The sequence below is a fragment of the Scyliorhinus torazame genome, chromosome 18 (genome assembly GCF_047496885.1).
Source record: "Scyliorhinus torazame isolate Kashiwa2021f chromosome 18, sScyTor2.1, whole genome shotgun sequence".
In the NCBI taxonomy this organism is placed as follows: Eukaryota; Metazoa; Chordata; class Chondrichthyes; order Carcharhiniformes; family Scyliorhinidae; genus Scyliorhinus; species Scyliorhinus torazame.
In genome coordinates this window covers 7,147,855-7,174,252 of record NC_092724.1, presented here as the reverse complement: position 1 = coordinate 7,174,252, position 26,398 = coordinate 7,147,855, and the positions used below count along the sequence as shown (strand labels likewise).

At 46.6% G+C, this 26,398-nt stretch overlaps 1 protein-coding gene across 2 annotated transcripts in view; it reads right to left on the bottom strand.

The window, feature by feature from the left end:
• Positions 1 to 26,398, bottom strand: part of LOC140394917 (uncharacterized) — a 72,514-nt gene that overhangs the window by 24,728 nt on the left and 21,388 nt on the right. For both annotated transcript variants that reach the window (XM_072482101.1, XM_072482102.1), the window contains exons 5-9: positions 21,183 to 21,291; positions 19,280 to 19,302; positions 10,859 to 10,899; positions 7,024 to 7,090; positions 2,589 to 2,715 (exon numbers count right to left, since the gene is read on the bottom strand). In XM_072482101.1, coding sequence (XP_072338202.1) covers positions 2,589 to 2,715; positions 7,024 to 7,090; positions 10,859 to 10,899; positions 19,280 to 19,302; positions 21,183 to 21,291 — 367 coding nt within the window. The remainder of the gene's footprint in view (positions 1 to 2,588; positions 2,716 to 7,023; positions 7,091 to 10,858; positions 10,900 to 19,279; positions 19,303 to 21,182; positions 21,292 to 26,398) is intronic.

Sequence of the window (26,398 nt, the reverse complement as noted above, 5' to 3'; positions counted from 1 at the left end):
TTCAGAATAAGAGTTTGATCATTGAGGACTGAGAAACTCCATCACCCAAAAGATGTTGGATCTTTGGAATCCTCGATCCGACAATGCTGCAGATTCTGAATTTCTGAGTATTTTAAAGATAGAGATCGATAAACTTTTGAGTGCTAATGAGATTAAGAGATTGTTAATTGTATATTCATTGTATTTAATTGTATGCAGGTGCATTAACTGAGGATTCACATGTCTTCCCATATGTAGGAACAGATTGAAATTGTGGCAGTTGAGTTAGGGGATGTATGTTTGTAATGTGCATCTTTGTGAATAAAAACTTATACAATGTGTAAAGATTAGCGCCAGGTCTATCCTTCGTTGCCTGGCTTTCTGGAGTAGAATAGATATGGGGAGTGGGCAGGAAGGTGGAGTTGAGGTAAAAGCTCAGCCACGATTTCATTGAACGATGGGCTGAATGGCCTTTTCCTGTTCCTATCTCTTATTTTCTTATGCTGAGAGTATGGTTCTCAACCCATTACAGCTGCACATCTGGATGGAAAACCTCCGACTAGGTGTGAATGTTTCATGTGTACAGATGTGCTTTGTGCCAGCAATTGAAGCCATGGAGGTTCAATTTCCCCCAGTGTCCCTCAATATCCTGCCGCACGTTTGGCAGAATTTGCAGAGAAATGCCAGTTGCAGGGTTTCCCTGGGATTTCCGCCAGATTTCTGCTAAAATTACAATGAGAGATTGGGAGGAAACCCCCCCACCCCCCCATAACCTTTGTTGGAACAAACTGCTGATGGAATGCAAATCATGTGTCAAAATCCGATCTAACCGTGGGGCAACACCAGAGAGATTTGCTCCTTTTCACTCAAGTCTGGTTAGACCCTAGCACTAGATTCCAGATTTGTGCCAATGGTAAAAAGGTGTAAACCATAAAACTCTAGAATAAAGGCCATTCAGCCGATCGTGTCTTTGCCGGCTATGTAGCGTGAACGCAGTTTCAATCTAATTCATAATTCCTATAATTGTGGGTTTGATTAATTGCAAGTAGTTGCCGGGTTTAAAGAAACAAAAATAAACCACCTTCTGCATCAGGACCTGTGTCTCACCAATCTGGGTATAGCGCCCCTGCCTCTCACCAATCAACCCTCATAATAACTGATGAATGACCAGACATCCAGAGATTGAGAGCCAAGTTTAAAATTATTCAGCTGTAATTCTATTGAGAAAATGGACTTCCTTAGTTCCAGAATGAATGGCAAACTCAGTATCTTATTGTCTTCTTGGGCATGATTTTTGAATAATTATCTAAAAACTCACATCAGATTCTAAATCCAATCAGATACCACACAATCTAAATGCCCTTTAGGCACTTTAAATATTTTGGAAGCTGATACCACACAAACAGAGGCGGTCATGTGGTGAAGTGGGTATAGCGCCCCCTGCCTCTGAATCAGGAGTTCTGCTCTTGTGTCCCACTCATGGACTTGATGGCTAAGGAACAGGTTGAGCATCATAATGTGATAGAAAGAAAGTTGAAGCCTCCACCAGCACTATCCATAGTTGCAGACCAGAACATGCATAAAGGTGTATGCTACCATGGCAAATTGGTGACCAGGGAAGTATTGGGGTGGGGGTGCACGTATTGCACACCCCTCCCAGAAGTTGGTGCCGCTCCCACCAACGCTCAACAAGGCCACTCCACAGCAATAAAGCACTGCTGGTGGGGGGCATGAATTAGGGGGAGTGGGCTTTCTGCCACTCAGTAGTGGGCGTTGCTGGGACTGCAACTGAGCCCCGGGATGAGGAGAACTTGGACTTCAGAAGCCGAGGGTATTGGTGCAGAGGGATCGGGGACCCTGTGATGGGCGAATGTGGGTTGGGTTTTGGAGGCCACGTGGGTGGAACAAAGTGGGGAGGCTAACAGCTTGCGTGGGGGGGGGGGGGGGGGGGGGGGGGGGGGGAGGTTCCGTTTGGTAGAGCACCAATCAACATAGCCCCTTCCTTCCTCTCTATGATGCAGTTTGCTTGAAGAAAAGCCCACCCACTCCTGCCCACCTGCCATGCCATCTGTTTTATGGCATGGGCAGTGTAACATTTGGGTCATTTGGCATGGTAAGAAGCTCAGTTGCCCAGTAGCCATTTATTTAGGAGTGGCGGGCAGTCTGCCACTTTCTGCTCCCAACTGCATTATAGGGACTGAGCCGGGGGTGGGCAGGAAGGTGGGGGCTAGTCACCCATCATATTTTATGTACCCTCCCCCCAACTTTGCTGAAAAAATGTCTGACGGGGGAACCATAAAATCCGGGTTTACGAGTGAACTGTAATACACCACTAAAGAGCACTGAATCCTCTTCAAATTTAGTAGGCATATTTTAAGAAACAAATGATTAAAAAGCAATATTCTGGAAGACACTGTACCAGGTTATGGTCTCGTAACACATTCTTCATAATTTTAACAAAGATTCTAAACAGATCAACACTTCAGCTAAAATAATGGAGTGAGGAATTTCAGAAAAACACGTCAACATTCATACAGTTGTGTTTCACAGCATAATTTTGGGTCTGACATATAATAAACAGTGAATTAAGTGAAGATGTGCAAACCTACCAAAGGATAAACAGATTTGCTTGGCCGCCAATCCTTGTGCAGCTGCTTTGGCCTGGCTAGTTCCTGGATTCGAGAACTGGGTTTAGCTCTCATTGTTTTATGACTCACTGGCCACATGGGGGATGGCCTATAACACAAACACCCATGTTAGCATTGGATAGCTCTGAATATAATGCATTCACATATTGATAATCTCAGTCACAATACAATCGGAGCACAGCACCTCAATCACCAAGGAAATATTCGATGACCAAAGAATGTATGTTTGGCCATATTCATTCACATGCACTTGAACTCACATATAAATTTATGCATACATTGTCAATCTCGCTGTAAAGTACAGAATAAAGGTTTATTTAAGAAATTATCTGTTGTTGGTGTCCAGATGTATGCCTTACTTCTCAATACTCATCAAGGTTTAATCGTCAATTTTATTTGATGAGTTTATCAAATTTTTCTTCAGTCGTTTTACAAGTAGCCATCATACACTCAAGTTGCTATGTGTGTAGAATGTTTAATGAGGCTATTTTATTTATAAACATTTTCTCTGCCTGAAGGCAGGCCCTTGGCTCATTGTCTGCTGTTGCTTCATCCTGTTTCAATGTTGGATGCCCTTCACGGTGTTGATTTGCTATTGCCTTCCAATTCTATTCATTGTTCTTTGAAGTGCTGAGGGTTTTGGCAAAGGTTGATATCATGGCCGGTACTTGCTTGGAGGGCTGAATGACCTGTTACTGTGCTGTATTGTTCTTTGTTCTAGGGGCAGGGCGAGGAGGCAGACCCCAGCCTACCCCTGCAAGAATTGGAATTGAACTAGGACTGTTGGTATTACTTTGAACTATATGCTAGTCATCCATCCAACTCCAAGCAGAGATTCACAAGCATAACATGTGCCATAATATCATTGATGTGGTTGGCAGCTAACTGTTGGAGTGACCATGTGACCTATTTATAAGATCACTTGGACACCTAAGCTGCATCTTCTTTCCTGGGTATCCGTGTGGCTCACATCTGTCCTATTACCTTATAAGCATGTTGGGTTGATCCTTTTCTCAGGACATTTTGAAGCAAATTTATGCCACTGAAATTGCTGGAGTTGGGGGTAGGGAGTTATCGCTGCAACGGAGTGTGGGTTCGTCTGACAACATACCATCTGCTGATGCACAAGGATTTCCTTGAGGATTATGACAGCTTTACCATTCAGGCTGTTCCATGAGCTGCCAAAAAAGTATATATATTTCCCATGCCTAGAGAGGCTGTTGTATAGTTTCAGTCATGCATTCTTTGGCAGATGCAAGGAAAAGCTTATCAGCTGAGCGTCAATTCTTCTCCCACCTCTGGCTTCACAATCTTTCCTGTCTTTGTTTCACCTGTGCTGCTTTTGTCACTGTTCCTCGGATCTTTCTTTGCACATATCTCACATTCCATATATTTTGTATTTTCAATTTGGTATTTTCAATTTTTACACAGTTGCACTTTATGTTTAATATTGCCAGTATGCGTGGTTCTTATATACATCTCGACATCTTCGGGGTTGGTGTGCCTCCCTTTCCCCCTCCCTTCTCCCTTATCTTTTATCCTTTGCAGTGTTGATTTGGGCACTCATGGATTCTTACCCCCCCCCTCACAAACACCATGATCATTCTGTCTATGTTTTGGAAAAAGGCCTTGGTGACAAAGATTGGTATTGATCTGAACAGGAAGAGGAACCTTGGCATACTTTCATTTTGATCATCTGCACTCTCCCCGCCAAGGAGAGCGGGAGTGCATCCCATCTCTGCAGGTCCTTTTTGACTTCCTCCATCAGGCTGGTCAGATTCCACTTGTGGATCTGTGTCCAGTCGCTGGCTATTTGGATCCCCAGGTAGCAGAATTTGTTTTTCTATCGCTCTGGTCCGTCAAAGCTTTTTCGAGGTCCAGGATTGTTTTTTCCTGCGCCTGCACTTTCTTACGCAGGTCATTGATCGCGCACTGGAGGGAAACCATCGCCTCCGTCACCACCTCCTTCACCGCCACCTGGATCTCCGTTTTTATTGCCTCTTTCATGGCGGCCGGTTCCTTTTTGAGGAAGCTTCTCCACCCATCCCCTAGTGGGGAGGGGGAGGTTGTTGCTTGTGTCGGTACCAGTGCCCGGGTCGCCGGTCTTACCTGCTCTTAGGCGGCCGGGGCTTCCACCCCACCACGTGGGTCCACCGGCTCTTCCACCTGTTGTCATGTCCCTTTCTGCCACTTCTGCCCTCTCGTATGCCCCTCGAGCTACCATTCGTTGGCATCGCCTCCTCTTTGAGATGTTTTCCTGTTGGCTTTTCAGGACAACTTCCTCTGAAATTAACTTTTTTGGTTCTAGTTGGGAGGAGAGCCACCTGATGTGGTAATCATTGATTTTCAGGTGAAATGTTCTGCTAATCGATCTTGAGAAACATTTACTTGTTTACAGATTGCTAGCTGATGGAATATTGTTTAAATTTTAAGGACCCTGGGGTGTAGATAATTTATGAGAGGTATTGAGTTTGGTCCTGGCTAAACCAGTCAAGGCACATCTTTTAAGAAGAGACAAAATAATGCCTCAGCACATCACAGTCACCGGAAGTCCACGTCTCACATTCCATATATGATGACCTACACTCAGGTATTAGGATCCTGAACAAGAACCCAACTATTTTCAATTTGTAAAACTGTGAGGAATTAGTACTGCACCACATGAATGATCGCACTGACCAGTAGGCATCTTTTATATTAAAACAAACTGTAATTTAATCACAGAATTAACTACGTTAGCAACAAATAAATATATTTACAGTTAATAGTTACAACAGTTCTCAAGTAAAAAAAGAAACCTTAACTTACTTAACATCGTGGGCCGAAGGGCTTGTTCCGTGCTGTATTTTTCTATGTATTTTTCTAGATTCTATGTTACTTCCCAAACCTGTCACTATATTCCAATTAAGCAAACCAATATACATGAAATACCACTCACGAATAAAGGTAACAACCAGGTTTCTACTTGCTTTTCACTGTGCAGAAACTTTGGAGAGAGAACCTTTCAGGACAAACTGAAACACTTCTGTTCAGATTAGAGTCCTAGGACCTATTGACTCTTCAGACAGGCCTGGTTCCTCCCATTAACTGCATCACCTGCACCCAAAGCATAAGGCATTCTTTTGTCCCTTCTTAAAAGATGTGCCTTGACTTGTTTAGCCAGGACCAAACTCAATACCCCTCAAATTATCTACACCCAGGGTCCTTATAATCTAAACAATATTCCATCAGCTAGCAATCTGTAAACAAGTAAATGTTTCTCAAGATCGATTAGCAGAACACTTCACCTGAAAATCAATGATTACCCCACTTTTATGACACCTTAATGACCATTCTAGAAGTAATTTGCGTGTATGCATCTTCACCCAGGTTTTAACAACATTACTGCTAAAAAGATAAAATATGACAATTTCTTACATTTATCACACTGACCCAAGAATTTAAATCACCCATTTTAACTGGGAATAGAAATTGGTCAGGTGGGGTGTTAATGAATGCCCCAAGCCTTCCTTCTCCATGCCCTGACTTCAGTACTGTGAGGTTGGAGTGATCCTAAACCCAGGTCCCAATGTCATTCCACCAACACACGCAAATAAGATGCTTCCTCACTTAGATGCCTCTGAAGCTGCCAATACTTGGTCGGACCAATAAGCTAAGTGACTTATTTGTAAGCCTTCTGGTACTATACTGGAGAAACTAATCATGGCCATCTCCCTCACCAATGCTGCTGCCGTCCCCCCATCCCCTCCACTTCTAACCCCCAACTGACATTGCCAATTGTCACTGGTATCAGCCCTTATTTCCAATCTGTCCCATTCTTACAATAATAATAATCTTTATTATCACAAGTAGGCTAACATTAACACTGCAATGAAGTCACTGTGAAAATCCCCTAGTTGCCACACTCCGGCGCCTGTTCGGGTGCACAGGCAGAGAGTTCAGAATGTCCAAATTACATAATAGCACATCTTTCGGGAATTGTGGGAGGAAACCGACACAGACACAGGGCGAACGTGCAGACTCCGCACAGACAGTGACCCAAGCCGGGAATCGAAGCTGGGACCCTGGTGCTGTGAATACATAGTGCTAACCACTGTGCTACCGTGCTGCACATCTCCTGGGGCCAAATCCTAATGTCTACAATCCCTCTTCCTGACTAACCCGATTCACAGCTCTGTTCTTCTCGCTAGGCTCCCTCACCTGACCCTTGGCTCTGATCCGAAGGGTATACCCAAGTCGCAAAGGAGAACACTGCATCAGTTGTCACGACTAGGCAATGCTAAGATGTCAGCAGTACTGGACAAGAGTCCTGCTAAAAAAATTTCAATAGCAGTAAATGCAGAAATGATATACATAAGGAATTATTATTTCAATTTAAATTACTAAATGTATTTACCTGCTTGTCCTATAACCTTCAGCCAGCTTTTTGGGCTCACTGAGGTAAATGAATCTTGGAGTTTCAGCTGAAGGATACAAAATTGATCGAATAAGTGAAAACAGTAAATGATCGCTCCCACCCAACTGATTAATTTGGCATCATTTTTAAAAAAGCATGGGGTCAAACTGGCCTTGAGATTATTCTCAATGGAAAATAAAATTGGACAGGATGTAAAACCTACTGCTGATTCCATATGGCCCATTTTACCCTACAGACCAAGATAAATTTTATCCTACCAAGATTTTTCTTTCCTGGCTTATTCTAAGGCCATGGGGAACAATGTGTCTATTTCAGGTATCTTTGTGGGAGGCTTTTGACAGGAACTCTACTGAAAAATGCTTGTGTAGATTTCAGGTGCAAAACAGATTAGGTCCAGTCGCAATGGTCCCAATTGATGTACAGTTTGCCAAACGTGCTGGCCTGGATTTTGCATTTGTAATGACAGTGAAACTTCAATATTTGCCATCATTACTCCAACATGCTGTCAATGGTTCTATGCTTCTCCAGAGAGTGCACTATTGAGGCATTTCTAGACTACAATCAGCAGGAAAACAATGAATTGCACAATTACACAGTTAGTCTTGTTGCGAAACATTTGAAAAAGCTAAAACTTGTTGAATGGGTTTCCTTTTTTAAAAAATTTAGAGTACCCAACAATTTTTTTCCAATTAAGGGGAAATTTAGCGTGGCCAATCCACCTACCATGTACATCTTTGGTTTGTGGGGGTGAAACCCACACAGACACGAGGAAAATGTACAAACCCCACGTGGACAGTGACCCAGGGCCGGGATTGAACCCGGGTCCTCAGCGCCGTAGGCAGCAGTGTTAACCACTGCGCCACATGGCGCCCCCTTTGAATGGGTTTCTAACGGAGAATTGCTACTGCTTAACACCCTTACTGACTCTTAAAAAGCTGATATTATATTTGTGGCATTTCATGTTTCTTCATCATGAAATAAAAGACCTCATATATTAAAATACCTTTTCTTCTATCTTAATCCAATTATAGTCATTTATTTCAATATATGAAATACTGAAATAAAATAAAAAGAAATCAGAGTTTTAACTTCCTGGTTTTCTGTCTGTGTGAATATTTCAATGTGATTGGCTGCTTACTCTGCTTGCTGACATCACTGCTGCTGCATGCCCGGCGGTCCCTATGACATGCCAGGTTTAACCTGAAGGGGAAAAAACAAGGCACAGAGGGTTTTATGGGCAGCTTTCTTCGCGGTCCAGCAGTGAGCCGCTTTGCCATTTCCTGATCACCAACTGCAAAATCCAGTCCATCGCCTATGCCCAATATGAGGAAAGATCCCTTGGGTAAAATATTGAGCGAGTGGGAGACGAGAGGATTGCATCTTCCTTCTGTTATTTAGGGGCTTTTTATGGAAGCCTGATGCTCAGGTTCTTGTTAAGTCTTCATTTTCGTCAAGATGCAGCTGACTGGAAGTGAAGCCGGGTACTTTCCTCAGCTATCGAAATTCTGCATTTCCTTGGAATCTGACTGAGGTAACTAAGGGTCACCTAAGGAAAAACCTTAATAAAACCATAGCAGCACAATTTGGTTCACTGTGGTGAGCAGTCTAAAGCGAGCAAGTGTTCTGGTCTCTCCTCATAACACTGTAAATTTCTCTGCTTAAAATATTTAAATCAACTTCTCTCGAAAAATGAACTTATTTCTTCCTCAACTATTCCCTGCGGTAAAGCTAAAGCAGTACTCTGAAGTTTCTCTTTAGCTTTCTGCTTCTTCTCTTCATGCCTATTTTAAATGGTTCTCCCCTTGCAGTTCAACAAAATTATGAGGGGCAGAGGCAGAGTGGATAGTCAAGATGCTTTTCCCCGGTGTAGAAGGGTCAATTACTAGGGGGCATAGGTTTAAGATGTGAGGGTCAAGGTTTAGAGGAGATGTACGAGGCAAGTTTTTTTACACAGAGGGTAGTGGGTGCCTGGACCTCGCTGCCGGAGGAGGTGGTGGAAGCAGGGACAATAGTAACGTTTGAGGGGCATCTTGACAAATACATGAATAGGATGGGAATAGAGGGATACGGACCCAGGAAGTGCAGAAGATTTTAGTTTAGATGGGCAGCAGGGTCGGCACGGGCTTGGAGGGCCGAAGGGCCTGTTCCTGTGCTGTACTTTTCTTTGTTTTTTGTTCTTTTGCCCAACCAGATGAAATAACATTTTATTATTCACCACATCAAACTCCTTTATTGAATCATAGAATGATCACTGCACAGAGGCAGTTCAGCCGGTCATGTTAATGCTGGCTCCCTGCAAAAACAATTCAGCTAGCTCCACTCCCATGCCCTTTCTAATTTAAAAAAAATTCAATAAATCTTCTCTGATGGTGTGTCTATTACCGCAAGGGAAATAATCCCACAATCTCAGGTCAGTCTTCAGAATTACAGTTTCCTATTGCTGACATCATCTGGTTGAATGAGGGCAGCACGGCAGCATAGTGGTTAACACAATTGCTTCACAGCTCCAGAGTCCCAGGTTCGATTCCCGGCTTGGGTCACTGCCTGTGCGGAGTCTGCACGTTCTCCCCGTGTGTGCGTGGGTTTCCTCCGGGTGCTCCGGTTTCCTCCCATAGTCCAAAGACGTGCAGGTTAGGTGGATTGGCCATGCTAAATTGCCCTCAGTGTCCAAAATTGCCCTTAGTGTTGGGTGGGGTTACTGGGTAATGGGGATAGGGTGGAGATGTGGGCTTGGGTAAGGTGCTCTTTCCAAGAGCCAGTGCAGACTCACTGGGCCGAATGGCCTCCTTCTGCACTGTAAATTCTATGATTCTACGAATGTTCCCTCTGATTTTATTCTTTCCAAAATGGGACATTAAGCAATGAAAACAGTACTTTACCTGCGGTTTTAATCATTGCTTTGTTCAAATCTATCATTAATCTGCCCCAATTTAGAAAACCTGAAATTCTGCTGAAGAGGAATATTTTGATTTGAGAGCTCTGGTGAAAGAGTCGGTTATGTGATGGTTACATTATGAGAGGGGGCATGTCATTATCGCATTGAACAGCCTCACCACAGATTGGGCACTGAAGCTTTTCCCTAAATGTATTTAGTATCAAAAGATTGACGCCCGCTTTGAATTGAAGCAGTATCTTCTGAGGCTGAGGACCAAACAGTCAAAAGCATTTGTGTATCACTTAAACGCATTACTGCTTGCCTAGTACATGGAATCTCATGAAAACAAAGTGTAATATATAACCTCAAATTGGAAAGGTGGAACAGTTATCCCATGGGTAAAACTATCTACAAAAATAACTGTGGTTACTTGCTGTTTATTTACTCAGTTCGTCAACTCTACATATTTACTTCCCTCCTGCCCAGGCAAGAAATATGAGTGAATTCACCAATCTAGCTCGCAGCAGGGATTGATGCAAGAAGGGAGTGTGGCTTGAAGAATTGTTGCTGCAAAGCCATCCATATCTTTGTGGAGTTGAGGTTACAATCAAATCAACCACACTCGTTCTGAATGGCGGAGCAGGTTTGAGGGACCAGATGCCTACTCCTGCTCCGGGTTTGTATGTGCATACTGCCCTGAGGAACGCACAAAGCTGCTGAATTTACCCCACTGCCTCTCTGAGTTACTGACGAGCATCCTCTCATGAGGGACCTATTTTTAATTATACAATTTAAATAGCATCATTGGTTTAACATTCATTGAATCACTTAGCTTTTGGTTCTGCAGTGTACCAAGCAAGACCCCGTTTATCCTCCACCCACCTTCCCATCCTCCCCACCCACCTTCCCACCCTCCCCAGTTTCATTTTGCTAACGTACCGTAAACAATGGGTTCTTTTTTTCTCCTGGATCTTTTGCCTCTAGAATATTGGTTGTTGCAACAGGGTACATATTTTAGTGAAGAATGACAGTAAAAGAAAATATCATCGATCAGTAACATTCTGCTCAACGCAGATAATACATTTTATTAATTGCCACAACCTTTGCCATTGTATTCCATGGTCTAATGCCACTTTCTCTGTCGCATCCTTGGAATTGGTGGCACGTGAGATAGACAGAGAAATGGGAATCTTTTGGGAACCTAGGCCTCGCCCCCACCTTCCTGCCATCATTTGTATTTGGAGGGCCAAGGAAGGCAGTGACAACAGGGCAGGGGTGTCTTAGGGGTAGGTGAGCTGATTCTGGAGCTCATCTGCACTAATTTGTCCCCTTCTCTGCTGTGCTCTGTTAATATTTCATAGAATTTACAGTGCAGAAGGAGGCCATTTGGCCCATCAAATCTGCACCGGCTCTTGGAAAGAGCACCCAACTTAAGCCCACACCTCCACCCTATCCCTGTAACCCAGTAACCCCACCTAACCTCAGGGCAATTTAGTATGGCCAATCCACCTGACCTGCACATCGTTGGGACTGTGGGAGGAAACTGGAGCACCCGGAGGAAACTCACGCAGACACGGGGAGAACGTGCAGACTCCGCACAGACAGTGACCCAAGCCGAGAATCGAACTTGCGACCCTGACGCTGTGAAGCCACAGTGCTAACCACAATGCTACCGTGCAGCCCCCAACTGTCCATATTTGTCCCATAAATGCACTAAGGTGGACAGTACAAATAAAATAGGAACTTTTTTATTTGCAGTCTTAGCTTATCAAATCATTTGGAGTCAGGCAAACCTGGCAAATATCATCGAATGGGCGAGGAAACACTGGGGTGGTATTTGTCATACCTGCTGGAACAGCCTGCCCTGTCAATTGGATATAAATTGAGGGTGGGGTATAGTGGCAAGGAAAGCTCCCAAGGACTTTGCTCCTGTCTACCTCACTTGCATGGTAGGCAGTGCTAAACTCCAGAGAGCAATAGTAAATGCCCTGAGGCCCTCCTGTGGGGGAGATAGCATTGCTGCAGCCTCGTCTCCCTCCAATTGGCTCCCTAAGCTTACTTTCTGAAAGCTCTGGTCTCAGTTCATCGTTTAGTTGGAACCCTGGATCCAAACTTTAGGACGCTTCTTTCCTCTTAAGGTCCTTTGGTAGCAATCGCGTGGTTGCTACGTTGGTTGCCTCATTGCAGCATCATTAGATACTCTGTCCTCATACAGGTGGGATCTCTCTTGATGGCCCGAATCCCACCAGGAGCCCACTGTACAGACAAGATGGTTTAGAGTTGGGCTCACTGGATGGGTAGGTAGGTCAGCTACCTTGCTGGAATTCAGCTCATGGACAAAATGCTGGCAGATTGCATCTGATTGTTTTAACATTGACTCACTCACTCCTTCAGCATGCAAACAGCAATGGTATTACAAAAATAAACTCTTATTACAAAACGCATCAGTGCACTTCACTGCATCTGGACTTCAAACTCAGAATTACTTTTGCACAATTGGAAATATATATATAGCGCAACTCATTTCTGTAGCTTCATAACAGCTTTAATTATTTGAGTTCTCTCTTGCCTACAAGCACAAATGTCTCACATCAGTGTTGGATGGTGTCTCACGTCCAATGAAATGTTGGTTTCTCTTGGTATCTATTCTTCCCTGTTCCATTGGCTCCTATTAAAGTCTTGCATCCAGAGTAAATGATGCAGCAAACTGAGGCGCCTTTTCATTACAAGTTGATGACTGGATTATATATTAGTTCCTTATTTTAATATATTTCACTTTAACCGAACCTGTAACTTTCCTTATACTGTTGCCACCCCCTGGCCTCCTGCCCCACTTGACCCAGAATCGCAACACAATTGAAACTAATAAAGATTTCTTCAAATAACACCCAAAGCCATTGGCCCTTAGCTGCCCAATAACTACATTCACCAAGTTAGCACATTTAAACACAATTAAATGTCTTAATAACAGCAACTATAATTAAATATACAGCAAACATATTGGGCGGGATTCTCCAATAATGGGGCTATGTCTCCAACGCCGGCGTGACAACCGGTGCCGACCACTCCGGCATCAACGGCCCCCGAAGGTGAGGAATTCTCCCCTTTCTAGGGGGCTAGGTTGACGTCGGAGTGGTTCCCGCAGCTCCAGCCGGCGCCGAAGGGCCGGCGCGGGTTCGCGCATGTGCAGAACGGCCGGCGTATTTCCGCGCTTGCGCGGGGGTTCCCTTCTCCGTGCATGCAATATGGCGAAGCCCTACGGGGGCCCGGCGTGGAGGAATGAAGGCCCCCACGGAATCAGCTCGCCCACAGATTAGTAGGACCCGATCGCGGGCCAGGCCACTGTGGGGACCCCCCGGGGTCGGATACCCCCCTCCCCTCCCCCAGGATCGCCCCCGCCCACTTATCTGCCAGGTCCCGTCCAGTGTGAGGGGAGTAATCCACGCTGGCGGGACTTGGCAAAACATGTTGGCCACTCAGCCCATCGGGGCCCGGAGAATCGCCGGGGGGGCGGCTGTCAACGGCCCCCGCCCGGCGTGGCGGGAATCCCGCCGGTGCCCGAAAAACGGCGCCGGAGAATCGGGAAGCCGGCGGCGGGGCGGGATTCGCGCCTCCCCCCCGGGATTCTCAGACCCGGCGCACAGGGGAGAAGAGGGGTGTGAAGATAACAACGAAAGTAAAAAGGTACGAGTCGTTGTTTCAGGTGGTTGGTTCGAGCACACCTTTCTTCAAATTAGACTTTCAGTTCGAGGTTTTCTGTTTCTAGTCTGTAATGGTCGTCACTGGAGATTCATTCAGGTCTCTGCAGTTTCAGAAATACAACAGCTTTTCTGGAGAAACATGAGGGAGAGAGACAGAGAGAGAGAGACAGAGACATAGACAGAGAGAGACAGAGACAGAGAGAGAGACAGAGAGAGAGACAGAGACAGAGAGAGACAGAGACAGAGACAGAGAGAGAGACAGAGAGAGAGAGAGACAGAGACTGAGACAGAGACAGAGAGAGACAGAGAGAGAGACAGAGAGAGAGAGAGAGAGAGAGAGAGAGAGACAGAGAGAGACAGAGAGAGACAGAGAGACACAGAGAGACAGAGAGACAGAGAGACAGAGAGAGACAGAGAGAGAGAGAGAGACAGAGAGAGAGACAGAGAGAGAGACAGAGAGAGAGAGAGAGAGAGAGAGAGACAGAGAGAGAGAGAGAGAGACAGAGAGACAGAGAGAGACAGAGAGACAGAGAGAGAGAGAGACAGAGAGAGAGAGAGAGACAGAGAGAGAGAGAGAGACAGAGAGAGAGAGAGAGAGACAGAGAGAGACAGAGAGACAGTGACAGTGACAGAGACAGAGAGAGGAGAGAGACAGAGAGACAGTGACAGTGACAGAGACAGAGAGAGGAGAGAGACAGAGAGACAGAGAGAGAGACAGAGAGAGAGAGAGAGAGAGACAGAGAGACAGAGAGACAGAGAGAGAGACAGAGAGAGAGAGAGAGAGAGACAGAGACAGAGAGAGAGAGACAGAGAGAGAGACAGAGACAGAGAGAGACAGAGAGAGAGAGAGAGAGACAGAGAGACGAGAGAGAGAGAGAGAGAGACAGAGAGAGACAGAGAGAGAGAGAGAGAGACAGAGAGACAGAGAGACGAGAGAGAGAGAGAGAGAGAGAGAGACAGAGAGAGACAGAGAGAGAGAGACAGAGAGAGAGAGACAGAGAGAGAGAGAGAGAGAGAGACAGAGAGACAGAGAGAGAGCAGCTCGTTTTCGCCGAGTGTCCAGGTCTCCAATTGTGTTTTCTGGACCAATTTGCAGGCATGGGTTTCGCGCCGTATTGTTAACAGGCGGCCTCTGATCCATCTGCCCATCACCTCAGTGCTACAAAGATCCGGGCGGCGTATTTAAAGGCCATTCCTGCACACAGTTAACACACCTCGAGTCTGTGGCAGCTGCTGCCAAAGCTAAGAAGCATATTGCCCCACAATTCACCGCTGCCATCTGGCCTGGCACATGTCCTGCTCACACTTTCTCCATCGGTCTTCATGCAGAACAAGCTGGCACACAAAAGGAAGAGATCCCAGACTGGTGAAGAAATGACTGAACTAACAGTCCTGCCAGTCATTGAAGACAGAGCGCTTCAGCTGGCCGGTGTGGGCGTGGCACTCGAGCAAGTGAGGATCCAGCACTGCAACATGCATCAGACTACAAAGCTGTGAATGATGTCTCCTGTTTCTCAGGACCCTCCATGCACTATTGACCTCACCTTCAGGAACATCTGGGAAACAGCCGAAGGGGTCACTGAGCCAGGTCCTCGACTCCAGCTCCAACAGCAGCGCAGAACAGGTTTCACAAACCCTGAAATAGGCGACCGTCACAGCTTTCACCCACACACTCCGCCATTGCAGAGGATCACAGCTCCGTGGGACCCAGTTCTAGAGCATCCTCAGGGTCACAATCTGGTGAGCGCGTCACAATTTCTAATGCACAGTCAGGTGGAGGCAGGATGCCGGCACTTTGAGGATTGCTGGAGGCCAGGAATCTGCTGACGCCCAGTCAGATGACGAGCTCTGGACTTGGTCATGCTTCAGTTGCTGGATGTCCATCGGTAAACTTGGGAAATCAGGAAGGGATGTCAGTCTCCTCAGACTGCAAGGCTCCATGGAGGAGTTTGTCCACCTTCAGTCTGAATAGGTCAGTACTGGTTGCAGTAGAGACTTTGGTCCAAGTCTCCACGGCAGAGACACTTGCTGGCATCCATCTGTGTCTATGCCAGAGGGTGGGGGAATAGGACTTCTCAGGCCCACTCCAGTTGCCCCTCCCTCTGAAAGGAGGGAGCCAAGAGCCCTCTGGTACCCACAAGGAGGAGGATCAGTTGGTGCGCACCCTTGGGCCATTCACCCAGGTGAGTGGGAGTGCCCTGCACATCTGAGCCCCTCTTCCTGTGGCCACATCAGAATCAGCTCACTTTGCAGATCTTGGGCGAGCACCATTCAGTGCCGGTCTCCGCAAACAGGGACCAGACACAGCGGCACACGCGTGATCTACCCGGATGGGAACAGAGTTGCGGAGTGCACGATTAGGTCTCCCAGGTGCTTGCCCTCTGGGCGGGGTGGCACCCTGGCACTGCTCGTGTTACCCAGGCACCTTGGCACTGCCACCACCAAGCTGGTATTTTTCCCGCACATTAGGCCCGTGGTGCTTGGTGCAGGTGCGGGGATCTGGGGACCACCTTATGGGCGAGTTGGGGCTTGGGGGTTTTGTGGTTTGTCTTGGGAGGTCGAGAGATCGGGTCGGCGTTTGAAAATGGCGTCCTGATCTCATCCTGCACTGAGGAGTTCCAGTGAGCGGAGCTCGTCAGTGCGGATAATGGGACTAAGTGCAGCTCCGCTGCATGTTCCCTGCCAAGGGTCCCAATCTACCTAAATGACTGTTCGATTGTGTGGGGTTTCTCTCTTCCCTTTTGGGTAGATCGCACCCACAATGTGTGCCAGAATGTGCGGGGCTGGTATCACAGAGTTCAGTCATTCTCCGTGTGCTCTCTGCACCTTTGAGGTGGGGCTGGCCCCCATCCCATCAGTTTCTGTCTCCAGTGACACTGTGGTCGTCAAGGGTTCAATTCATGAAGGATGCTATACGGTAAGGAGAAGTTGAACTTTCCCCGCTGATTTGACCATGGTCACAGCGAGAGCAAGTGCGCTGCCATCAGCCCAATAGGAATCAAACAGTCACAACAAGATCTGTGATGATCTATGCACTTTCTCCAATGCAAGTCGCTATCATCCGCCTGGAATGTAGGGACTATAGACAACAGCTTCCACGTGACAAGTGTCCTATCACAGAGGATAGGTGCACTGCCAACATTTAGATGTGAGTGAAATACTCACAGATGCCATGTGAAGCAAAGGGGGTGCCCTCATCATTCTCTATGAATCTGGTGGCAATGAGGGCATCCCTAACTGGTCTGCTCATCTGGACATCGCTATGGCCTCATAACTGACATCCTCACTTTTAAGGACTTGCTCAATCTCATCCCCTAGAATGTCCTCATCGGAGGAAACGGGCCGCTCCTCCATTTCCTCCTCAGGCAGCTCCTCCCCTCGTTCCAGCGCCAGGGTGTACAGGGCACAGCAGGTGATGATGATGCATGACACTGTTGCTAACGTTTGGTTGGTTCAATTAGCTCTGTTTCATAACCTTTGCTCGTGAGTCGCCAGGTATCTTTATGATAACGCCACGAGGTTCCAGTTCAAGTAATGATTAATAACTCAAAACACCAATTAGTAAGATTCAAATCAAAGCACATTTATTATACACCGTGATCGCTACTCATGCATAAATTCTACTTCTAAGCTACTTCTACAACTAACAGGCCTATACTTAACTTCGGACTGGCCCACCAGGTCAGGGGAACAAATGGTCTTTCGTTCGGGTTCTGAGTCTGCGGGATTCAAAGTTGGTACGGACTGGTAGCTAGGAGCGAGTGTTGACTTAAGACTTACTGGATCTCGGTGGCAGCTGCACAGGTCACTGTCAAGGGTTGGTTCGCGTTACTGAGTGACCCTGTCAAGAAGAACGATTTGAACTTGGGGGCTTAACTTTATAGTCCCCAGGGGCTTCCCGCCTTTCGGGGCGGACCCTGTACCTGGTTCCATGTGATTGGACTTCGTTCCAATCGCTTGGTTCGATTTCTCCAATACTGGAGCGGTTCCCCGATCGATGGGCGGTCTTGAGGTGTCCGTTAACCTCTTTTGTGTTGGCTCCTGCTGGCGCCGAGGAGTCTGGCTTGGCTTTGTTTACCTTAAATATTTCGATTGTTCCCAGGGATCGCTCATTAGTATGTAGATGGCCGCTACATTATTATGCAGATGGCTGCTTGTATCGATGCTGTCTGGGCTTTTGCAGAGTTTAATACACAGTAAACTTGCACCTGCTAGCTTATGCCGGTGTTGGCTGAATTTCCCTTCGGCCTTTGCTGTTCTCCATTTTACATCGGGAATTGGCCAACCCAGGTGGCTACAACACCCTCTGCAGATTGTATTGCAGGGCTCCACCTGACTGGTCCAGGCTCCGGCACCTCACCTTCAGGATCCATATGGCTTGCTCAACCAAAGTGCGAGTTGCAGATTGAGCTTCATTGGCTTGTCTCAGCTGCACTCAGTGGCCTCTGCACAGGCGCCATCAGCCACCTCCTCAGTGGGGAGCCCTTGTCCTCGAGGAGCCAACCCTGTCGCCTGTATGCACCCTGAAAGATGTCCGGGACTGGGGAGTGGCTGAGAATGTGGGAGCCGTGCACACTCCCTGGGAATCGAGCACACACATGCAGAGTCCATTTGTTGCGGTCCCAGACCAGCTGAACATCAGCGAGTGGCAGCCTTGCCCTTCACGTTTTTGCCAGCTTTATGTGATAAAGCTCCGAGTACCACGTGAGTGCAATCGATGGCACCCTGCACCTCTCACAAACCAAGCATCTGCACAAATCCAACTGCTCTTGCTCCCTGGCTTGTCTGATCTGAAATGGTCAATGTTGCGCTCCCTCGTGAATATTGCATCCATTACGTCCTGGATGCATTGGTGTGTGGAGGCTTGTAAAGTCCCACATTGGTCAACTGTGGAGCGCTGGAAGGGACCACGGACGCAAAGACTGAGCAGCGCAGTCGCTTTCAGTAACACTGGCCGTGGTTGTCCTCCAAGTCCCTGTGACACCATATCCTGCAGATGGTGGTCGATGTGACCAACCAATTCACTGGACATGCCTTTGGCAACACTGATTCCCGGACATCTGCAGATATGTCAAGCGCCGTCTGTTGATCCTGGGTCTAGTGATGCACCTACGAGTGATGGCTCTCTGGCATTCATCCTCCTCCTCCTCTTGATAGTTCTGCCCCTCCCTTTGATGAGCCCAGCGTTAATGTTGGCATCTTTTTCTTCTCTCCTGCTTATGAGTGAGTAGATTGACAATGAGGTTGTGGTAAACCACTGTGTTCTGATATTAGGGGTTGTACGATAGAACCTGCACAACAGGCTCACCTGGGTCCCTGCATGCTAGCTCCGCCCAGGAGCCGGGTTATAAATATGCGTAGCCTCCAGCTCGCAGCCATTTCGCCAGCTGCTGTGGGAGGCCACACATCTGATAGTAATAAAGCCTCAGTTTGGATTCAACTGCGTCTCCAGTCAGATTGAACGGCAGCAAACGCAGCCCGCCACTCATGGACGGAGGGGCCGATCTCGTCCTGCATTTATCCCACCAGGAAATGTGTCTAGGGCCTTCTCACGGTATTTTCATTCCCGCTGCCAAACCTGTCCATCGCGAATTGGCGAGTAAAATCCCAGTTTACGTTTTAAAAGATAATTAATTTGATATATCTTCATGCACCTTACCTCTTAGCAGTCTTTGACTTGTCCTGCAAAGTAACCATGAAATTTGTTAACGATTCAAGCAAATCATGTGTTATACTTATGGCTGAAATTTGTAGATTTTATGCCATCATTTTTAGCCATGTTTTACCCCAGTGTGATTAAGATTACTCTTATCGGAGACTGAAGATCCTGCAGGAACGTCACCAAACAACATGGGGACAGAGAACTGAGAGCTACAAAAAGTCCTGTTTGCTTAGAAATAAAAGCCACAGATCTGGACATGCAAGCCTGTCATGCCCAACTGCACTGCATGATAATGCTAACATGCATCCCTAGTCGCATGCATTTTAAACAGTCAGATCCAATGAGCAATATTCTTAAAATCTTCAAATTTCATTTCCACTAACATCACCTTCACAAAAAGGCTATCGGCAAAACACAAGTGCATGTTTGCAAACACATGACATGGTGTTAGAAATCAATAGAACATTGATGTGACAAAATAACTGTCCACTGATATCATCACGTCCTCGTGTATCAGGATGCTTAAAGGAGAAAATACACAGTCAAGAGAAATAGTGTTGCCTAGCAAAAATCAATTCTCGAAATTGATTTCCTGTCTTGCAGGTCTGGTCACCATGTGCAATGATACTTTCAAGGGAGATTTGTGACAAAATTGTAAGCACTTTTTCTGAAAGCATTTATGTTCACACTCAAAATACCAATAAGGGGACATCTTCATGAACCACTTATGAGGGCAGCACAGTGGCGCAGTGGATTAGCCCTGCAGTCTCGCGGCGCCGAGGTCCCAGGTTCGATCCCGGCTCTGGGTCACTGTCCTGTGTGGAGTTTGCACATTCTCCCCGTGTCTGCGTGGGTTTCGTCCCCACAACCCAAAGATGTGCAGGCTAGGTGGATTGGCCACGCTAAATTATCCCTTAAATGGAAAAAAAATTAATTGGGTAGTCTAAATTTTTTTTTTTTTTAAAATGAACGCACTTATGATAGACGTGGTTGTTAGGCGAACTGGACATTCTGAATTCTCCCTCCGTGTACCCGAAGATGCGCCGGAATGTGGCGACGAGGGGCTTTTCAAGTAACGTCATTGCAGTGTTAATGTAAGCCTACTTGTGACACCAATACAGGGCAGTCACTCTCACCTCACCTCTGGAGTTCAGCTCTTTTGTCCATGTTTGAACCAAGGCTGTATCGGGATCAAGAGGCGAGTAGCCCAGGCAGAACCCAAACGGAGTGTCAGTTTGCAAGTTATTGCGAAGCGTGTGCCGCTTAATAGCAGTGTTGATGACCCCTTCCATCATGTTACCGATGATCAAATGTAGATTAATGGGGTGGAAATTGGTCAGGTTGGATTTGTCCTGCCTTTTCTGTACAGGACATACCTGGGCAATTTTCCACATTGTTGGGTAGATGCCAGTGCTGTAGCTGTTTTGGAACAGCTTGGCTGGGGGCACGGCAAGTTCTGGAGCACAAGCCTTCTAGTACTATTTCCGGAATATTGTGAGGGCCGATAGCCTTTGCAGATGAGACACAGAGAGAAAAATACTAAAGTTTAAATACTTATTGAATAAGTAAATTTAAAATACATGCGGGATAGCAATTGTAAACCAGAAGAGAGCTAAAATAATTGGACTTGTGCCTTCTTAATCATTTAGAACCTGGTGCTGTGGGAAGAAAAGAAGAGTATCTTTTCCTGAATTTAGCAGAGGTGTTCTCTGAAATAATAGCCAATAGTTGGTCAATAGTTTTTCTTTCACATGCTTAGTGGAAAGATTTAAGCAAGCAAATAAGTTAAACGTATCACATTTCTCATTAGTATTGTTAATTATTTTGGTGAAAATGAATGGTGTAAACCAGGCTAGCCTAGCAATTTACAATAAATTAAAGTCAAATCATACACATTTACCTCAACGTCAATTGGGTCTTTATGAATTGACTTTGGCTTGGCTAGTTCTTCGGTCCTGGGTGAGAGCTTAACTCTCATTGTACCAGATTTCACAGACCAAGCGGCTGGTCTATATAACAAGCAAAGATGTTAGTTTTAACTTTAAGAATAAAAAATAAAAAAAATCTTTATTGTCACAAGTAGGCTTACATTAACACTGTAACAAAGTTACTGTGAAAACCCCCTCGTCGCCACACTCCGGCGCCTGTTCGGGTACACCGAGGGAGAATTCAGAATGTCCAATTCACCTAACAAGCACGTGTTTCGGGACTTGTGGGAGGAAACCGGAGCACCCGGAGGAAACCCACGCAGACACGGGGAGAACGTGCAGACTCCGCAACAGACAGTGACCCAAGCCGGGAATCGAACCTGGGACCCTGGAGTTGTGAAGCAACAGTGCCAACCACTGTGTTACTGTGGCACCCCTTGTTGATTCCACAGCACAATACATGTATAGAAAGAATAAAATACAGACAGTGCCATTCCTCACACAAGCAAAGCATGGCTTCTGTTCTTCACCATGAAAATCTGAAACAAACACAGCGACGGATGGATAAAATAAATAAATACCAGGAGATTTAAATAATGGGTGAGGAAATGGCAAATTGAATTGTAATCTCAATTAAGTTTGAGCATGTGCATTGTTGGTAGAAAAGGTAAGGAGGCCACATTCTCCTTGAAAAGTAAGAGTTGAAATGCAGCAGAGGAACAGCACGGTGGGCAGCACGGTCGCACAAATGGATAGCACTGTGGCTTCACAGCTCCAGGGTCCCGGGTTCAATTCCCCGCTGGGTCACTGTCTGTGCGGAGTCTGCACATTCTCCCCGTGTGTGCGTGGGTTTCCTCCGGGCGCTCCAGTTTCCCCCCACAGTCCAAAGACGTGCAGGTTAGGTGGATTGGCCATGATAAATTGCCCTTAGTGACCAAAAAGGTTAGGAGGGGTTATTGGGTTCCGGGGATAGGGTGGAAGTGAGGGCTTAAGTGGGTCGGTGCAGACTCAATGGGCCGAATGGCCTCCTTCTGTACTGTATGTTCTATGTAATCCATGTAAGGAACAAAGAGTAACAGGTACAGGTAAACCTCTGAAAGCAACAATACAAGTTTACTGATAGAATATTTTTTTTACAATATGGTGCTGCACTGTTCTCCTTGAAAGTTGTACAAGACAAGTCAACTTGATTTATAAAAATATCATACAATATAAGGCAGCTGTCCACCATGGTGCCCTGTATTAAATGTTGACTGATTTGTTTAAGAGAGAAAACAAGAGAAATCAGTGAAATGGCTCTCACTGCGACCAAAGGCAGGAATAGGCTCCACCAGCTGTGGCACAAAAGAATCATCACAGCTTTACCAAACAGACTGTTTCACAAACGAGGTCTATGAGCATACCGCCACCCCAACAGAACATTCACACTGAGATACATATCTGGTTATGTTTTTGATCAATGAGGGAGAAAGTTAACGCCTCCATTGCGCAACTCAGAGTTCTACAGGAACGACAGCAATATCTTGTATTTACAGGAGCATTAACAAAGGAAACCACTCCAAAGTACTTCACAGAGGAATAATTTAAACAATGGACACTGAGCGAAATAATTAATTAGGGCAATTAATTAAGAAGAGCATTGAATTGATGTCTTAAAGTAGGAGGAGTTGAAGAGGCAGATTGATTTAGGAATGGAATTAGTTGGCAACTGAAGACATGGCCACCTATGATTGGCTAAAAGAATTGGATTGGATTGGATTTGTTTATTGTCACGTGTACCGAGGTACAGTGAGAAGTATTTTTCTGCGAGCAGCTCAACAGATCATTAAGTACATGAGAAGAAAAGGGAATAAAAGAAAATACATAATAGGGCAACACAACATATACAATGTAATTACATAAGTACTGGCATCGGATGAAGCGTACAGGGTGTAGTGTTAATGAAATCAGTCCATAAGAGGGTCATTTAGGAGTCTGGTGACAGTGGGGGAGAAGCGGTTTTTGAGTCTGTTTGTGCGTGTTTTCAGACTTCTGTATCTCCTGCCCGATGGAAGAAATTGGAAGAGTGAGTAAGCCGGGTGGGAGGGATCTTTGATTATACTGCCCGCTTTCCCCAGGCAGCGGGAGGTGTAGATGGAGTCAATGGATGGGAGGCAGGTTCGTGTGATGGACTGGGCGGTGTTCACGACTCTCTGAAGTTTCTTGCGGTCCTGGGCCGAGCAGTTGCCATACCAGGCTGAGATGCAGCCAAATAGGATGCTTTCTATGGTGCATCTGTAAAAGTTGGTAAGAGTCAATGTGGACATGCCAAATGTTCTTAGTTTCCTGAGGAAGTAGAGGCGCTGTTGTGCTTTCTTGGTGGTAGCGTCGACGTGGGTGGACCAGGACAGATTTTTGGAGATGTGCACCCCTAGGAATTTGAAACTGCTAACCATCTCCACCTCGGCCCCATTGATGCTGACAGGGGTGTGGACAGTACTTTGCTTCCTGAAGTCAATTACCAGCTCTTTAGTTTTGCCGGCATTGAGGGAGAGATTGTTGTCGCTACACCACTCCACTAGGTTCTCTATCTCCCTCCTGTATTCGAACTCATCGTTATTCGAGATCCGGCCCACTATGGTCGTATCGTCAGCAAACTTGTAGATGGAGTTGGAACCAAGTTTTGCCACGCAGTCGTGTGTGTACAGGGAGTAGAGTAGGGGGCTAAGTACGCAGCCTTGCGGGGCGCCGGTGTTGAGGACTATTGTGGAGGAGGTGTTGTTGTTCATTCTTACTGATTGTGGTCTGTTGGTCAGAAAATCGAGAATCCAGTTGCAGAGTGGGGAGCCAAGTCCTAGGTTTTGGAGCTTTGATAGGAGCTTGGCTGGGATTATGGTGTTGAAGGCGGAGCTGTAGTCAATAAATAGGAGTCTAATGTAGGAGTCCTTGTTTTCGAGATGCTCTAGGGATGAGTGTAGGGCCAGGGAAATGGTGTCTGATGTGGACCGGTTGCAGTGGTATGCGAATTGCAGTGGATCAAGGTGTTCTGGGAGTATGGAGGTGATGCGCTTCATGATCAACCTCTCAAAGCACTTCATTACGACTGAAGTCAGGGCCACTGGTCGGTAGTCATTGAGGCACGTTGCCTGGTTCTTCTTTGGTACCGGTATGAAGTTGGTCTTCTTGAAGCAGGTGGGGACCTCGGAGTGGAGTAGGGACAGGTTAAAGATGTCTGTGAATACCCCTGCCAGCTGGTCCGCGCAGGCTCTGAGTGCACGACCAGGGATCCCGTCACCTTCCAAGGGTTCACTTCCATGAAGGCCAATCTGACTTTGGAAGCTGTGATGGTGGGTATGGGTGAGTTATGGGCTGCTGGGGCATTCGACAGCGGATTGTTGGTTGCCTGCTCAAACCGGGCATAGAATGCATTGAGTTCATCGGGGAGGGGTGCGTGGGGAAGGGAGAACATGCAAGAATCCAGAGTCACGGTAATGCAGAGGCCAGGGAGGGAAATTATGTGGCTCACGGATGTCATGGAGATAAAAAGATGCAGGGCCATAGAAGGGTTTGAATTTTAAATTTGAAGTACAGTAGGCATGAGTGGGACTTGGTACAAAAAAGGATGTAGGCTTCAAAGCCAGTGCGGCAAAAATGTATTTTAATAATTGCTTCCAAGGTGATTTCATGAAGATTTGTAATTTTGTTGCTAACTTTTGGTTGGTTCAATTGGCTCTGTTTTATAACCTTTGCTCTAGTGTCGCCAGGTATCTTTATGATATCGCCACGAGGTTCAGGTTCAAGTAATGATCAATAACTCAATACACCAATTAGTAAGATTCAAATCAAAGCTCATTTATTTACACACAGTCAAATCTACTCATGCATAAACTCTACTTTCTAAGCTATTTCTATCACTAACAGGCCAATACGTAGCTTCGGACTGGCCCACCAGGTCAGGGGAACAAATGGCTTTTCGTTCGGGTTCTGAGTCTGCGGGATTCAAAGCTGGTATGGACTGGTATCTAGGAGCGCCTATCTCGTAGCGAGCGTTGACTTGAGACTTACGTTCTTTTGGCGGCAGCTTGGACAGGTCACATTCAAGGGTTGGTTCGCGTTGCTGAGTGACCCTGTCAAGAAGGACGATTTGAACTTGGGGGCTTCACTTTATAGTCCCCAGGGGCTTCCCGCCTTTCGGGGCAGACCCCGTACCTGGTTCCATGTGATTGGACTTCGTTCCAATCGCTTGGTTCGATTTCTCCAATACTGGAGCGGTTCCCTGATCGATGGGCGGTCTTGAGGTGTCCGTTAACCTCTTGTGTTGGCTCCTGCTGGCACCGGGGAGTCTGGCGTGGCCTTGTTTATCCCAAATGTTTCGATTGTTCCCAGGGATCGCTCATTAGTATGTAGATGGCCGCTACATTATTGTGCAGATGGTTGCTGATATCGATGCTGTCTGGGCTTTTGCAGAGTTTAATACACAGTAAACTTGCACCTGCTAGTTTCTGCCTGTGTTGGCTAGATTTCCCTTCAGCCTTTGCTGTCCTCCATTTCACATCGGGAATTGGCCAACCCAGGTGGCTACAACTTCATCTGGAGTAATAGTCGACAACTATGAGGAATGCCTTCCCCTAGAGTTTGAAACGATCTATTCTGAAATGTTCTAAAGGTCTGGATGACAGTGAGGATACCATCAGTGGTTCGAGGCAATGGATTGCACCTATATGACCCTTGGCCCTAAGTTGACAGTGGGTAGTCAGCGTTGTGCGCAGCTGCATGGCTGACTTTCCGGCTGCGGCAATGGTGTTCCATGCTCGTCCACCCGACCTCGTAGCCCGCCTCCTGGCCGCCCACTGCTACCGCCCCCCCCCCCCCCCCCCCCCAGCCTTGGCAGAAGCCCCCGGGCCAACGGCACAGTTGTCAGCAAACTATGGCGATGTTGGCCACTTTCCGGAACCATCTCTCTCCCTCATCAGCGACCGCATCTGTTTCACGATTTTTAAAACCCACAAGTGAAAGTCACCATCGGGACTTCCCCTCAGTGGAGGTGGAGGATCGCGGTGGACCCGAAGAATACCGTTTCAGGCCCATTAGTGATGTGCCAACGATCTTTACTGTACATGCGGAGTGGAACACATTGACGCCACTGTCGAAGCACCGGAGAATTGCAATTTTGCATGAAACCGACGCCTGTCACATTTTAGGCGTCAAA